General features: G+C 45.6%; 1 protein-coding gene across 1 annotated transcript in view; it reads right to left on the reverse strand.

Moving 5' to 3' along the window:
* CCDC81 (coiled-coil domain containing 81) overlaps positions 1-13550 on the reverse strand; it is a 32388-nt gene continuing 18838 nt past the window's right edge. Inside the window, exons 10-15 of the mRNA XM_035115908.2 lie at positions 12909-13016; positions 10496-10665; positions 8068-8146; positions 4778-5004; positions 3137-3262; positions 1-375 (exon numbers count right to left, since the gene is read on the reverse strand). Coding sequence (XP_034971799.2) covers positions 234-375; positions 3137-3262; positions 4778-5004; positions 8068-8146; positions 10496-10665; positions 12909-13016 — 852 coding nt within the window. The 3' untranslated portion in view covers positions 1-233. The remainder of the gene's footprint in view (positions 376-3136; positions 3263-4777; positions 5005-8067; positions 8147-10495; positions 10666-12908; positions 13017-13550) is intronic.

Consider the following 13550-nt stretch of genomic DNA (forward strand, 5'->3'; position numbering starts at 1 on the left):
GCACTTCCATGTCTTCTTTAATTCAACATAATTCTCCATAAAAACATACTGAAGTTAGGGTAACAAGAATCTTGAGCAGAAATAGGGAGAATGCATTGCACAGAGCTGCGGGAATCAAATCAAGCACATCAGCACGATCAGATTTCTTTCTTTTCTCTTTTTAAAAAAAGAATGATTAAAAAAAAATGCGAGATGAAAGAGGGCAAGGGAAGAAACAAAGCAGCGAAGTTGCTTCAAACTACCAGCCGGGATCCAGGGATGTATTTGCTGTCCACCAAAACATTTGCTTCTCCACAGTTGCTCATGCGCCTCTTGCACTGGTAGCAGCGGCGATACCTCGCGCACTGGTCGAGCAGCATGAGCTTGTCGCCAGCGCTGTAATGGAAAGGGGAGAGAGTTTAGCAAAAGCAACGGGCTCCCCGAACGAGAAACGCCAGCCAGCCCCTTGTCCTCAAACCCTGCTGCACCTCATCAGAAATAAAAAAAATTCCTTCCGGTAGCACCTTAGAGACCAACTAAGTCTGTCATTGGTATGAGCTTTTGTGTGCATGCACACTTCTTCAGATACGCTGAAACAAAGTCACCAGACCCTTATATTCTGTTTCAGTGTATCTGAAGAAGTGTGCATGAAAGCTCATACCAATGACAAACTTAGTTGGTCTCTACTGGAAGGAATTCTTTTTATTTTGTTTCGACTACGGCAGACCAACGCGGCTACCTACCTGTAACTCATCAGAAATGTTTCCTGTTTATAGAAGGGGTTTGCCAATGGGGGCACCTACAGAGACCTCCCACCCTGAAATGATGCCTGAAAGCCAAACGAGGAGGTTGCACTGTGTGCTTGGTTTGTGGTGTGTGAACCCCGCAGCAGTTGCTCTGGTTTGCACATGTGGTGCAAAGGTGGGTGTTCCCCAATTCTGAGCAAGGACAGAGAATCTGCAGCTCTCAAGATGCTGTTGGACTGCATCCCTCTTCCTGCATCACACGGAGTTGGACTATATGATCCCTGCGCTTCCTTCCAACTCTATGATTCTACGATCGCTGTGAACTGTCTGTGTTGTCTGGGGCTACTGGGAATTACAGACCAAGCACATCTGGAGGGCCACAGGTTCCCCATCCCTAGTTTACATAATGGAGACTCGTCCGTCACGTGATCACTTGTTCTAAGTATGCATTCCAGGTTTCGTCATCAGCACCTGCACCTCATCAATTTCAGCATGAAACTGTCCTCCCATCATATACCTTGAGAGGTGCTGATATTCACCATAGACCAGTGATGGCCAAACTTGGCCCTCCAGCTGTTTGGGGACTACAATTCCTATCATCCCCGACCACTGGTCCTGTTAGCTAGGGATAATGGGAGCTGTAGTCCCAAAACAGCTGGAGGGGCAAGTTTGGCCATCACTGGCATAGACCATCGTAAGCTAAATGAGCCAACACCTGTCTCAGTATAAGGCGGCTCAGAATAGCAATGATGCTCTGCTACGATTTTTCTCCAGGGTGGCTAAACTGTGGACTCCAACTCCCAGCAGCATGGTCAGGAATGATGGGAGCTGCAGTCCCAACAACATCTGGAGTGCCACAGGCTAGCCACCCATTTTACGTACAGTGGTACCTCTACTTACGAATTTAATGCGTTCCGAACGCACATTTGTAAGTCGGAAAAAATTGTAAGTCGAATCCCATAGGAATGCATTGGGAGAAAAAAATCGTAAGTAGAAGCAACCCTATCTAAAAATTCATAAGTAGAAAAAATCCTATCTAAACTGCATCCAAGATGGCGGACAGAGCGCCATTCGTAAGTAGAAACATTCGTAAGTAGAGTTATTCGTAAGTAGAGGTACCACTGTATTGTAAACTACCATTCTGAAGACTCTTCTGAACCACGTTGGAACATAAATAACAACAATTTTTATTGCGTGTGTTTATCTTCGTCAGAGGATGCTCACAAGCAAGGCATCAACTTTCCCCCAACTTCTGGGAATGTCAGGGATACGTTGCCTGTGACTTCAAATTGGTTAGTGCTGTGCCAATTTTTTGTTTGTTCCAATCTTAAGCAAAAAAACCGCACCCTTTCAAATATCTTTCCATTTTGCAAAATTAATGGTGGTGGTGGTGGTAACAACAACAACAACAACAACAACAACAACAACAACAATAATCTGGGGTGCCCCAGCCACTCTGAATGGCCACAGAAGTCTCCAGGGCTGGGGTGGACCTTCTGGAAGTAAAAATGGGATGTTATGCCACCAGCTGGGAATTAGCATGCACTGCTGACACAACATAGTCATAACATTGACAGGTGATGAATAAAAATCATGTGGGTCAAGACAGCACTTCAGGAAGGCAACAGGCAATTTTAATAATGCATTTTTAACCTTTTAATGTATTGTTAACCTTCTGTTGGAAGCCGCCCAGAGTGGCTGGGGAAACCTAGCCAGATGGGCGGAGTAGAAATAGTAAATTATGTTGTTGTTGTTGTTGTTGTTGTTGTTGTTGTTGTTGTTGTTGTTGTTATCAGCTGCAAGTGATGCCACGAGACTTTACAGCAAGGTTGCATGCCCCCATTTCAAACACAGAGCTGATGTTTTCTAGAACATCATCTCCCCTCGATGGGACTCGATACGTATATTTGCAACTGGGAAAGATGAATGTGAAGGGGAATAATTTTGCCTGGGCCCTAATAATGTCTAATCACAGCTGACATCCTTCCACATCCTCCTACAGCAGGCCAAGACACACGAACAGATTTTCAGTTACAGCAGTGGTGCCTACGCATTCTTCCACCAAGGCTTCCACCACTGTCCTCCTATCCCCATGGAAAGCAATTTTGATGGGCAGGGGCAAGGAGAGTTGCTGTGCCATCACCCAGGATTCCCAGCCCTGTGTGATGCAATGGGACTGTCTTTTCTTGGATGAAACTGAGCCTGGTCATTTTGGGAGGATGACCAATGCCAGGAAGAGAGAGCCTAGCACCAGGGGGATGCTGGGACTCAGCTACTCCCCATTCTGCGCCCACAGAGTGCCATGACGCCACTGCCATTCGGATGGCAGCTTAGCGGCAGCACCCTGGCCCAGCCAAGAGAGAGGCAAGGAAGGGGCTGGCGAGTTTGGTTGGCTGTCAGCTGAACTTTACCGTCTAAAGATCTGCTCTTCGTAATCCCGCTGCCTCTTCAGTCCAGCACTCTTCTTCCAGTCCTCCTGCACAGCTAAGTTCATCTGGAAGATCTTCTCTAGCCGCTCTCCTTTTTCAGCCATCAACCTAGAAAAGGCAGCCCCGGGGGGGGGGGAGAGTCAGATCCTGGCTCCTTTCAGATCATTGCTCTGTCGTGCCCCCCCCCACTAGAATAAATAGTGCATAACCAGAAAACTGTCCATGCACATTTGCAATGGGTTGCAATAAGAGCACACACAGGCTTCCCCCCAAAAAAACAAACAATATAGCTCAATATTATCTAGATTCTAGACCATTGTTCTTCAGCTATGGGTCCCCAGATATTGTTGGACTGCAATTTCCATCATCCTCAGCAAGATTCAGCTGAGGAGCAAGACTGGAAGGAGCAAGACTGGGCGGCATTGCAAAGGAATGTCGATTTGGCAGTGGACTTGAGACCTGATCCAGTCCACCCAAATCAAATAAGGCAAGTACAATTAGGAATCTGAGTTTGCAGGATTCCTCCCCCATCCCTAAGCAAAGTACCATATTTTTTGCTCATAAGACACACTTTTTTCCTCCTAAAAAGTAAGAGGAAATGTCTATGTGTCTTATGGAGTGAATGTGCGGTCGAACGCTGGCTCCCTTTCTGGCCCACCCCCCTTGCCCAGGCCTCCATTGTTGAATGTTCTGCAGACGGAGGCTGTTTGTTTCCCCAGCAACATGTGACTGGCTGATTGGATTATCTGTCTGGAAACTGTAGAAACGGCTCCCTTTCCTTTCCTAAAGAAGCTGCAGAACTGTGAGTTGAACCCCATAAAAATAGGATTTTTTCCCTTTGCAAAGGAAGCTCAACAACTTTGAGCTGATCCTCAAAAAAAGGGGGCTTTCCCCCTTTTGCAAAAGAAGCTGCACAACTGTGAGCTGATCCCCCCCCCAAAATGGGGCTTTCCCCCTTTCCTCCTCTAAAAACTAGGTGCATCTTATGGAGTGAAAAATACGGTGCATGGTACCCAAGGCTAGCCAAGTTATTGCATCGCCCAATGCAGAAAATTCCACAAGAACATTAACTGGGGAGCAAAAATGATGATGATGATGATATATACGGTATATTTTTAAGCAACTTGTTGACCTTTCAGGAAACCCAGAAGTCTGCTGCCTGAAGCAGTCACCCTCTCACCGCCTAATTACAATAACTTTGCAGCTAAGAAATAATGCCTGAGTTTGCATCCCCCCCCCCGCAGCCCACTTCCTTCCCAACCGCTTTTCCTTTTGTGCCGTGTCCTTTAGACTTTAAGCCCGAGGGTAGAAACTTTCTTATTACTGATTCCTGGGAGCCTTTTGGGGCAGGATAAAAATGCTCTGGAAAATCATTACAACAGTAAGACTGGCCCAATTCTGCATATCTCGGTTTAAGTACGCCTCGATTTGAGTACTTTCAGTTTAAGTACTCCACGGACCGCCTGGAACGGATTAATCCACTTTCCATTACTTTCAATGGGAAAGTTCGCTTCATGTTAAGTACGCTTCAGGTTAAGTACAGACTTCCGGAACCAATTGTGTACTTAAACCAAGGTACCACTGTACTGGAAAAACCGTAGCACAACCATTTTCTGTTCTTACTGTTCCTTCGCTCTCTGAAGCATCTCTGCTGCTCTCCTCTGATCAATCAGCTCTCTGAGGATGGCCGCCCGCTTCCGTTCTGCAGCTGCCTGCAGCTGGTATTTGGAATATTCCTGGCAGCGCTTCTTTCCTTCTCCCATTTTCTCGTTAGTCATGTCGTTCTTCCCAAAGATGACCCCAGCCGAATCAGGCTCGTACTCCGGCAACGGAGCTGGCCTCATCTTTATCTGGGTACAAATTCAGGAGGGTGAAAAATGAGCCTTACTCCTTCCTCTTACACAGGCACCCCCAAATTGTGGCCCTCCAGATGTTTTGGCCTACAACTCCCATGATCCCTAGCTAACAGGACCAGTGGTCAGGGAAGATGGGAATTGTAGCCCAAAACATCTGGAGGCCCGAAGTTTGGGGGGTGCCTGCTCTTACGCCTGCTTCTTTCGTAAGGAAGCAAAACAGGTCTAGGGAAACTATGGAGCCATGTAAACCACGTGTGAAGACAGAACGTGTGGATAAGGCAAACCAAGCCTTATGAGGAACGGTTGAGAGAGGGCGGGATGTTTAGCCTGGCAAAGAGGAGACTGAGAGGAGATATGACAGCCATCTTCAAATATCTCAAGGGCTGTCACATGGAAGGTGGATGGAGCAAGCTTGTTTTCTCCTGCTCTGGAGGGTAGGACCCAAACCAATGACTTCAAGCTCCAAGGAAGGAGATTTCGACTAAACACAGGAACCTTCTGAGAGCAAGAGCTGTTCAACAGTGGAACGGTCTCTCTCGGGAGGTTGTGGACTCTGCTTCGTTGGAGGTTTCTAAGGAGGGGTTGGATGGTCATCCGTCATGGATGCTTTAGTTCAGATTCCTGCATTGTAGGACTAGATTGAGAGTCCCATGGACTGCAAGAAGATCAAACCTATCCATTCTTAAGAAAATCAGCCCTGAGTGCTCCCTGGAAGGACAGATCGTGAAGCTGAGGCTCCAATACTTTGGCCACCTCATGAGAAGAGAAGAATCCTTGGAAAAGACCCTGATGTTGGGAAAGATTGAGGGCACTAGGAGAAGGGGACGACAGAGGACAAGATGGTTGGACAGTGTTCTCGAAGCTACGAACATGAGTTTGACCAAACGGCGGGAGGCAGTGCAAGACAGGAGTGCCTGGCGTGCTATGGTCCATGGGGTCACGAAGAGTCGGACACGACTAAACGACTAAACAACAACAACAATATATGGAACTTCCTGGACATGTCTGGGATTTAACCGGCAAAAGTGTCGCCCATGGGGAATTTTGGAAAATCGGCAAAATGTCCAGGTAGTTAGTTGCCCATGGGGTCCCTTCCAACTCTACAATTATCTGATTCTAAAACAGGCCTCTGCTATGGGTATTTTGCTTTGTTTTGCTTTTAAATTTCTTCTGCTGTTATTCTGCGTGCTGTTTTTAAATGCTTATATTATCTCGTGTACACGGTCTTGACAAATATACGTGGAAGGTGAAATAATAAATACCGTAAATAAATAATTTGCTATTTGTATGCATAATACAGAATAAAAGGGGAGATAAAAGACTGTCTATGTATGCATGATCAAGTACTATACCAAAAGGACTGGAGTAAATTTATACGATATTTGAAAGATTACTGTAAGAAATTAACATCACTACGGTAGCAGGGTTGTCCGAAGACTTGTAATGAGAAATTTTCTACCTTTCTATATTTATTTAAATTTTGAGCCATTTTGTAATGAGTGTAATTAGAATTGGAAAACGTACGGAAATGCAATGATATAAAGGTGAATTTTGATAGCCATGGGGCGGGAGGGAAGGAAGTTGATAGGCTCTAAAGAGCCTGGGCAGTAAAGTGGATAAAGATGATGTGAATGTATATAACTAAATGGAACAGGGTGTCTGTCCTTGCCACTTACAAACACAGTAAAACAGATCCGTGCATCCAATTTATGTCCGAGTTTAGACAAGCTGCATGACGTGTGAAATGGCCCTTTGAATGAATGAAATTCTGCGCAAATTACAAAATATAGGAGGGGGGCCTAGGAGGAATTTTTAAACTATGAGCCAGATTTAATTGAAAGGTTTAGGTGTTTTTTTCCCCTGTTTGTTTTTTGTTGACAAATAATGTACCTGAAATCTTGCTAATAAAAGTTTTCAGGCAACGAAGCATTGTTAAATTCAACACCTCAAAGGCTGTGGGCAGTATCCAGCCAAACAGTTCCTCCGGCACAAGGAGTTTAGCTGCGCGATGGAGATTCCCCCATTAGATTCTCTCCCTGTGCAATCCTTGTGTGTCCCCCTAAATCTTTTCTGGGTACCTCCCACCCCCAACCCTACGGAGCAGATTCACAAGACGGCTTTAAAAGATGATTAGACAAATTCGTGGGAGGATAAGGCTATCAATAGCTTCTGAATTCCAGTTCCTGGGAATTGCAGGTGGGAAACATAGAATCATAGAGATGGAAAGTACCCTGAGGGTCATCTAGTCCAACCCCCTGCAATTCAGGAATCTTTTTAGCCCAGGCATCCCCAAACTGCGGCCCTCCAGATGTTTTGGCCTACAACTCCCATGATCCCTAGCTAACAGGACCAGTGGTCAGGGAAGATGGGAATTGTAGTCCAAAACATCTGGAGGCCCGAAGTTTGGGGGGTGCCTGCTCTTACGCCTGCTTCTTTCGTAAGGAAGCAAAACAGGTCTAGGGAAACTACGGAGCCATGTAAACCACGTGTGAAGACAGAACGTGTGGATAAGGCAAACCAAGCCTTATGAGGAACGGTTGAGAGAGGGCGGGATGTTTAGCCTGGCAAAGAGGAGACTGAGAGGAGATATGACAGCCATCTTCAAATATCTCAAGGGCTGTCACATGGAAGGTGGATGGAGCAAGCTTGTTTTCTCCTGCTCTGGAGGGTAGGACCCAAACCAATGACTTCAAGCTCCAAGGAAGGAGATTGGGGATGCCTGTTTTAGCCCAACATGGGGCTCGAACCGGCAACCTTGAGATTAGAGAAGCCAAGCATCCTTTTCATAATGCTTTTTTGAAAGGAGGCAATCAGTCAGCTCCTCTATGTAGCTCCACAGCTTAAAATTCACCCTGATTTTATAATAATAATAATAATAATAATAATAATAATAATAATAATAATAATAATAATAGGGCTTTGGTTCATTCTATGAGGCTGCAGCACCATATCCACTTATCTTGGAGTAAGACCCACTGAACTCAACAAGATTCCCTTCTGAATAAACACACCTGGGGGGGGGGGGTTGAACTGTTAACTTGCATCCCTCATTTTTACCTGGGTGTCCAGTGCTCTCTTATAACACTTTGTTTCTTCCATCTTGTCCTTCAGGTATCTTGCTCTTTGGGCAGCTAACCTAGAAAGAGAAAGAGGAACATGTGTAGCATTCAGCCAACCACATCTCAGTAGGCTTTATTTTTTATTCCCTCTTTAAAAACATACCAACCACCATCATATTTTCTTTTTCGTTAACATACAAAACATACATAATCTATTCACTCTTCTATCCAGTCTCCTTTCACAAATACAATAGCTGACTTCCTCCTACCTCTATTACAGCGGTCTCATTTCTTTTAATTTCCTTATTTTTGTACTGTGTTCTAACATACTGTCAACCTTTCCTTTATATAATACAGTGGTCCCTCGACTTAGGAATTTAATCCGTTCCGAATGCACATTCGTAGGTCGAAAAGTCTGTAAGTCAAAAAAAGTGGTTTCCCATCGGAATGAAATGGAAAAATTCGTAAGTCGAGTAAACCGCATCTAAAATTCGTAAGTCGAGAAAACGCCATCTAAACTGCAACGGTTTTCCTTTCGGATGTCGAAAAAACGTAAGCGTGCGGCCATTTTTTTCATAACTCGAAATTTCATAAGTCGAGTACTTCATAAGTCGAGGGACTACTGTATAGTTATTTTATTTTTTTCCTTTTCCATTTTGTGAAAATTAATCTAGGCACATCCAAGTGTTACTTTGGGAACCATATTTACCCAGATAATTTTTAAAACAATCTGTGTTGTTTTTATATATTTTAGCCAATTTGCATGGGGTTATATACCACCGGTATATCATCTTCATGAAACATTTCAGTAGGATTTACTCCTGTCCAGTGGTTGACAATGTAGGAATTATTTCAGGCCACTTTACAACAGGGTTGCCAATTTTTGATTTACAGTATTTACTTATTTTTTTTTAAAAAAATCTGATACTTGGTCAGGGTCCAAAGTCCAAAGGCTCTGAAGTTTACCTGAAGTTTACAGAGGCGCTGTTCTGACAACTTGCTCAAAGCCATAATAGTCCACTGAATATTATCCCACTCCTGACATCGTTAGTCTTCTCTTCTTCGTTTATTAAAATATTTAGTTCAAATATATGCCCATTAGCTTTTAAAACATGAAAAAGGCGCTGTGGGTTAAACCACAGAACCTAGGGCTTGCTGATCAGAAGGTCGGCGGTTCGAATCCCTGCGACGGGGTGAGCTCCCGTTGCTCGGTCCCAGCTCCTGCCAACCTAGCAGTTCGAAAGCACGTCAAAGTGCAAGTAGATGAATAGGTACCGCTCCAGTGGGAAGGTAAACGGCATTTCCGTGTGCTGCTCTGGTTCGCCAGAAGCGGCTTAGTCATGCTGGCCACATGACCTGAAAGCCAGGGCCGGCCCTACGGCCAGGCTGGGTGACACAGGGCACCAGGGTGCCTGCCGACCCGGGGGACGCCGCGGAGCTGCGCCCGCCCGCTGGGAAACGGGGCAGGGTGGGGGCGCTGGAGGGATCCGTCGCACCACGCCGCCAGGGTGCCAAATATACTTAAGACGGCCCTGCTGGAAGCTGTACACCGGCTCCCTCGGCCAATAACGTGAGATGAGCGCCGCAACCCCAAAGTCAGTCACGACTGGACCTAATGGTCAGGGGTCCCTTTACCTTTACCTATAAAAGTAGAAACTATACCCAACAGCAATTTGGAAAGGAGGGAGAGGAAACAAATTGCAGTCTTGCCCTGGAAAGCCATTCAGAGTTCTGAATGACTTGATTATACACCTTGATTATAGCCAGCACATTATGTTTAAACAATTTTGTTCCTATTCCGATTTAGGAAGACAATTCTTTTGGCCCTTTTTTTGGAAAATGTGAAATCTCCCTGCAGCTTTTAAAGCAGCCCATAAAGCAGATATGAAAATACCTGATGTCACCTGCAGCTCACCAACCTAGTTCCTTCCAGAGGTTTCGGACTACAACTCCCGGCAGCCTGTTACTGCGGCCAATGCTCAGGTATGGCAGGCATTGTAGTCTGCCAACATATGCAGGGCACCAGGTTAGGGCAGGCTGCTTCACACCTCACAGTGGAAAACACCTTGAGAAAGGAACGTCTACAGCAGTGTTTTCTTGGTGTCCGGCTGTCCTTGGACTACAACTCGCATCATCACCAGTTAGCAGGACCAGCGGTCAGGGATGATGGGAATTGCAGTCCAAAAACAGCTGGGTGGAATCCACACACTTATGAAAAAACGCTGTGAAAATGCTTTTTAAAAAAAAAAGTTTTGAAAAATACATAGAATTTCGCTTAGCTCACTGTCGCCAAATAGTGTCACATTTGTATATTGCACTTTACAACGCATTTGAAACGTTTCATTTGCAGCTGTGTAGCTGAGTCCCTGGAGACCCAAGTTTGAGAAACTCTGGCCTACAGGGACAACTCGTCCCAGAAGACTTACTCTTCTGCCATCTGCACTTGCTCCAGGCGGTCAATGAGGTCCTGATCCTGCTTCAGCTTCAACTCTCTGGCCATCTTGTCATCCACTTGCTTCCCCAGCTGTTGTGCGTACACCTCTTGCTTTTGATGAAAGGTGGCACTGGTTGGCCTCTTCTCAAAGATGTACGATTTCTGTTCAGGAGAGAGGCGCCCGTCGGTTGAGAAGACCTCACCCAATCTTGTGCATTGAGGGAATTCCCAACCATCACAGAAACACGGGAAACTGCCTTATACTGAGCCAGGCCATCAGGTCCTTGTAGCTCAGCATTGTCAACACTGACTGGCAGCAACTCTCCAGTCCCACTAGAGTAGACTAGACTAGTCCCACTGGAGATGCCGAGGGCTGAACCCAGGCCCTTCTGCATGCAAAGCATATGCTCTTGCTTCTAGTCACGGCCTGAAATGTCACTTCCCCCATGACAAAATCGCATCTGTTAAAAACCCCAAAGAGATGAGAGCCAGCGCAGTACAGCAGTTAGAGCAGGCATCCCTAAACTTCAGCCCTCCAGATGTTTTGGACTACAATTCCCATCTTCCCCAAACACTGGTCCTGTTAGCTAGGGATCATGGGAGTTGTAGGCCAAAACATCTGGAGGGCCGCAGTTTGGGGTGCCTGAGTTAGAGGTTAAACCAGGACCTGAGAGACAGGGTTCAAATCCCCAGTACACCACTTTGCACCACTGGGTGGCTTTGGGACAGTCACCACCTTCTGGCCTTGCCTACCTCACAGGGTTGGTGTGAAGAGAGCAAGGACCAAGTGTGCCACCTTGAGCTCCTCGGAGGAAAGCTGGGCTATTGATGTAATAAATAAATCAATGTCATTAGTGGCAATCCCAGAGTAAAGTCCTGGTGGGGGGGGGGAGGAACCCTTCTGCTATTGCTAAGGTTGAGGGACTGGCCAGATTCTGAACACTACAGTGGTACCTTGGTTCTCAAACGCCTTGGTTCTCAAACGCCAAAAACCCGGAAGTGTTCCGGTTTTCAAGCGTTTTTTGGAAGCCGAACGTCCAATACAGCTATCGGCTATTGTTTCTGGGGCACCTACACCAATCAGAAGCTGCGTCTTGGTTTTTGAACATTTCGGAAGTCAAACGGACTTCCGGAATGGATTAAGTTTGGCACTTTTGTTTTTGCTATTTATTTTGCGTTTTTGTTTTTAAGGCTTTTTCGGTTAATTTGTTTTTGTGACTGTATGGAACCCAGTTCAGCAACTGACTGAAGAGGAAAGAAGAAAAGTTTGGATTTTATATCCCGCTTTATCACTACCCGAAGGAGTCTCAAAGCAGCTAACATTCTCCTTTCCCTTCCTCCCCCACAACAAACACTCGGTGAGGTGAGTGAGGCTGAGAGACTTCAAAGAAGTGTGACTAGCCCAAGGTCACCCAGAAGCTGCATGTGGAGGAACGGAGACGCGAACCCGGTCCCCCAGATTACAAGTCTACCGCTCTTAAACACTATACCACACTAGCTGATTGACTGATTGACTGTGTGGCTGTGGAAATGGATAAAAGCCCCCCATCCAAACAATGACTCTCATCAGCGCAGGTAAGAAAAAATTTTTTTTTTATTTTTATCATCTACAGTACTGTCTTATTTATTTCATAGTACAGTACATTATTGCATTCATTTTATGGATCAATGGTCTCATTAGATAGTAAAATTCATATTAAATTGCTATTTTGGGGGTTGTTTTCAAAAGTCTAGAATGGATCAATCTGTTTTGCATGCCTTTCTATGGGAAAGCGCGCCTTGGTTTTTGGAACGCTTTGGTTTTGGAACGCACGTCCGGAACGGATTAAGTTTGAGAACCAAGGTACCACTGTATTACGAATGTATTCATGGATTGTTTTCATTTATATTATCGCACTCTGCCCCGGTATTGCCCTGGTATTCGGAGAAAACAAATAAGTACTGAACTATGGTGCTGGAGGAGACTCTTGAGAGTCCCGTGGACTGCAAGAAGATCAAACCTATCCATTCTTAAGGAAATCAGCCCTGAGTGCTCACTGGAAGGACAGATCCTGAAGCTGAGGCTCCAATACTTTGGCCACCTCATGAGAAGAGAAGAATCCTTGGAAAAGACCCTGATGTTGGGAAAGATTGAGGGCACTAGGAGAAGGGGACGACAGAGGACGAGATGGTTGGACAGTGTTCTCGAAGCTACGAACATGAGTTTGACCAAACTGCGGGAGGCAGTGCAAGACAGGAGTGCCTGGCGTGCTCTGGTCCATGGGGTCACGAAGAGTCGGACACGACTAAACGACTAAACAACAACAACATTTCAGAGCACCTCCCTGTCTTGAGTGGGAAAAGATGAACCCACTTTGACCAGAGATGCCAGGGAAGTTAGACTATCGCAGAGGGCATGAACTCACGTAGCTGTCCAAAGCTTTATCGTTCTTGTGGTTCCTGGTGGCTTCGGCAACCCCGAGGTTAAAAGCCGCAACTTTCTGGTTCTCTTCTCGATTTGTCATCGCTCGCATCTGTGGTGGAGGAGATTTTCCAGAGATGCATTCAAAGTGAAAAAAGAGCAGGGGCAGAATAAAAGGGGGTGAGAAACCAACAGCTTGCAATAATGCATCGCCATCAACATGCAATGCAATCTCTCCCTCTCAGCATCCTTATAGATGCCTTTGAGGCAAAGGGTGGCAGAGCAGGGGGATTATTTATTTATTCGTTGTTATTTTTATTTATTAAGTTTGTTAGTCGCTTTTCCTTCCCCAAGGCAACCCAAAGCGACTTACAAACAACCATGTTCTCTAGAAAGGCAATGCAACGCAACACTTTCTCTTACCCTCTCAGTCTAATTCTTCCCCTAGATATATTAGCTTTGCACCTGCAAGGAGACTTTAACCCAGGAGATGTTCTCGAACAAGCAACCTCTACACACCGGTAGCAGTGAACATAAGATGCTGCCTTGTTCAGAGACCAGGAACAAACAAATTTGTCGGTTTCTCATTTCCCCAATGTTAAATTCATTTCTCCACATTTCCTCAACAACGGGCAACTTTTAATTT

This window comes from Zootoca vivipara, chromosome 4 (genome assembly GCF_963506605.1).
Source record: "Zootoca vivipara chromosome 4, rZooViv1.1, whole genome shotgun sequence".
Lineage (NCBI taxonomy): Eukaryota > Metazoa > Chordata > Lepidosauria > Squamata > Lacertidae > Zootoca > Zootoca vivipara.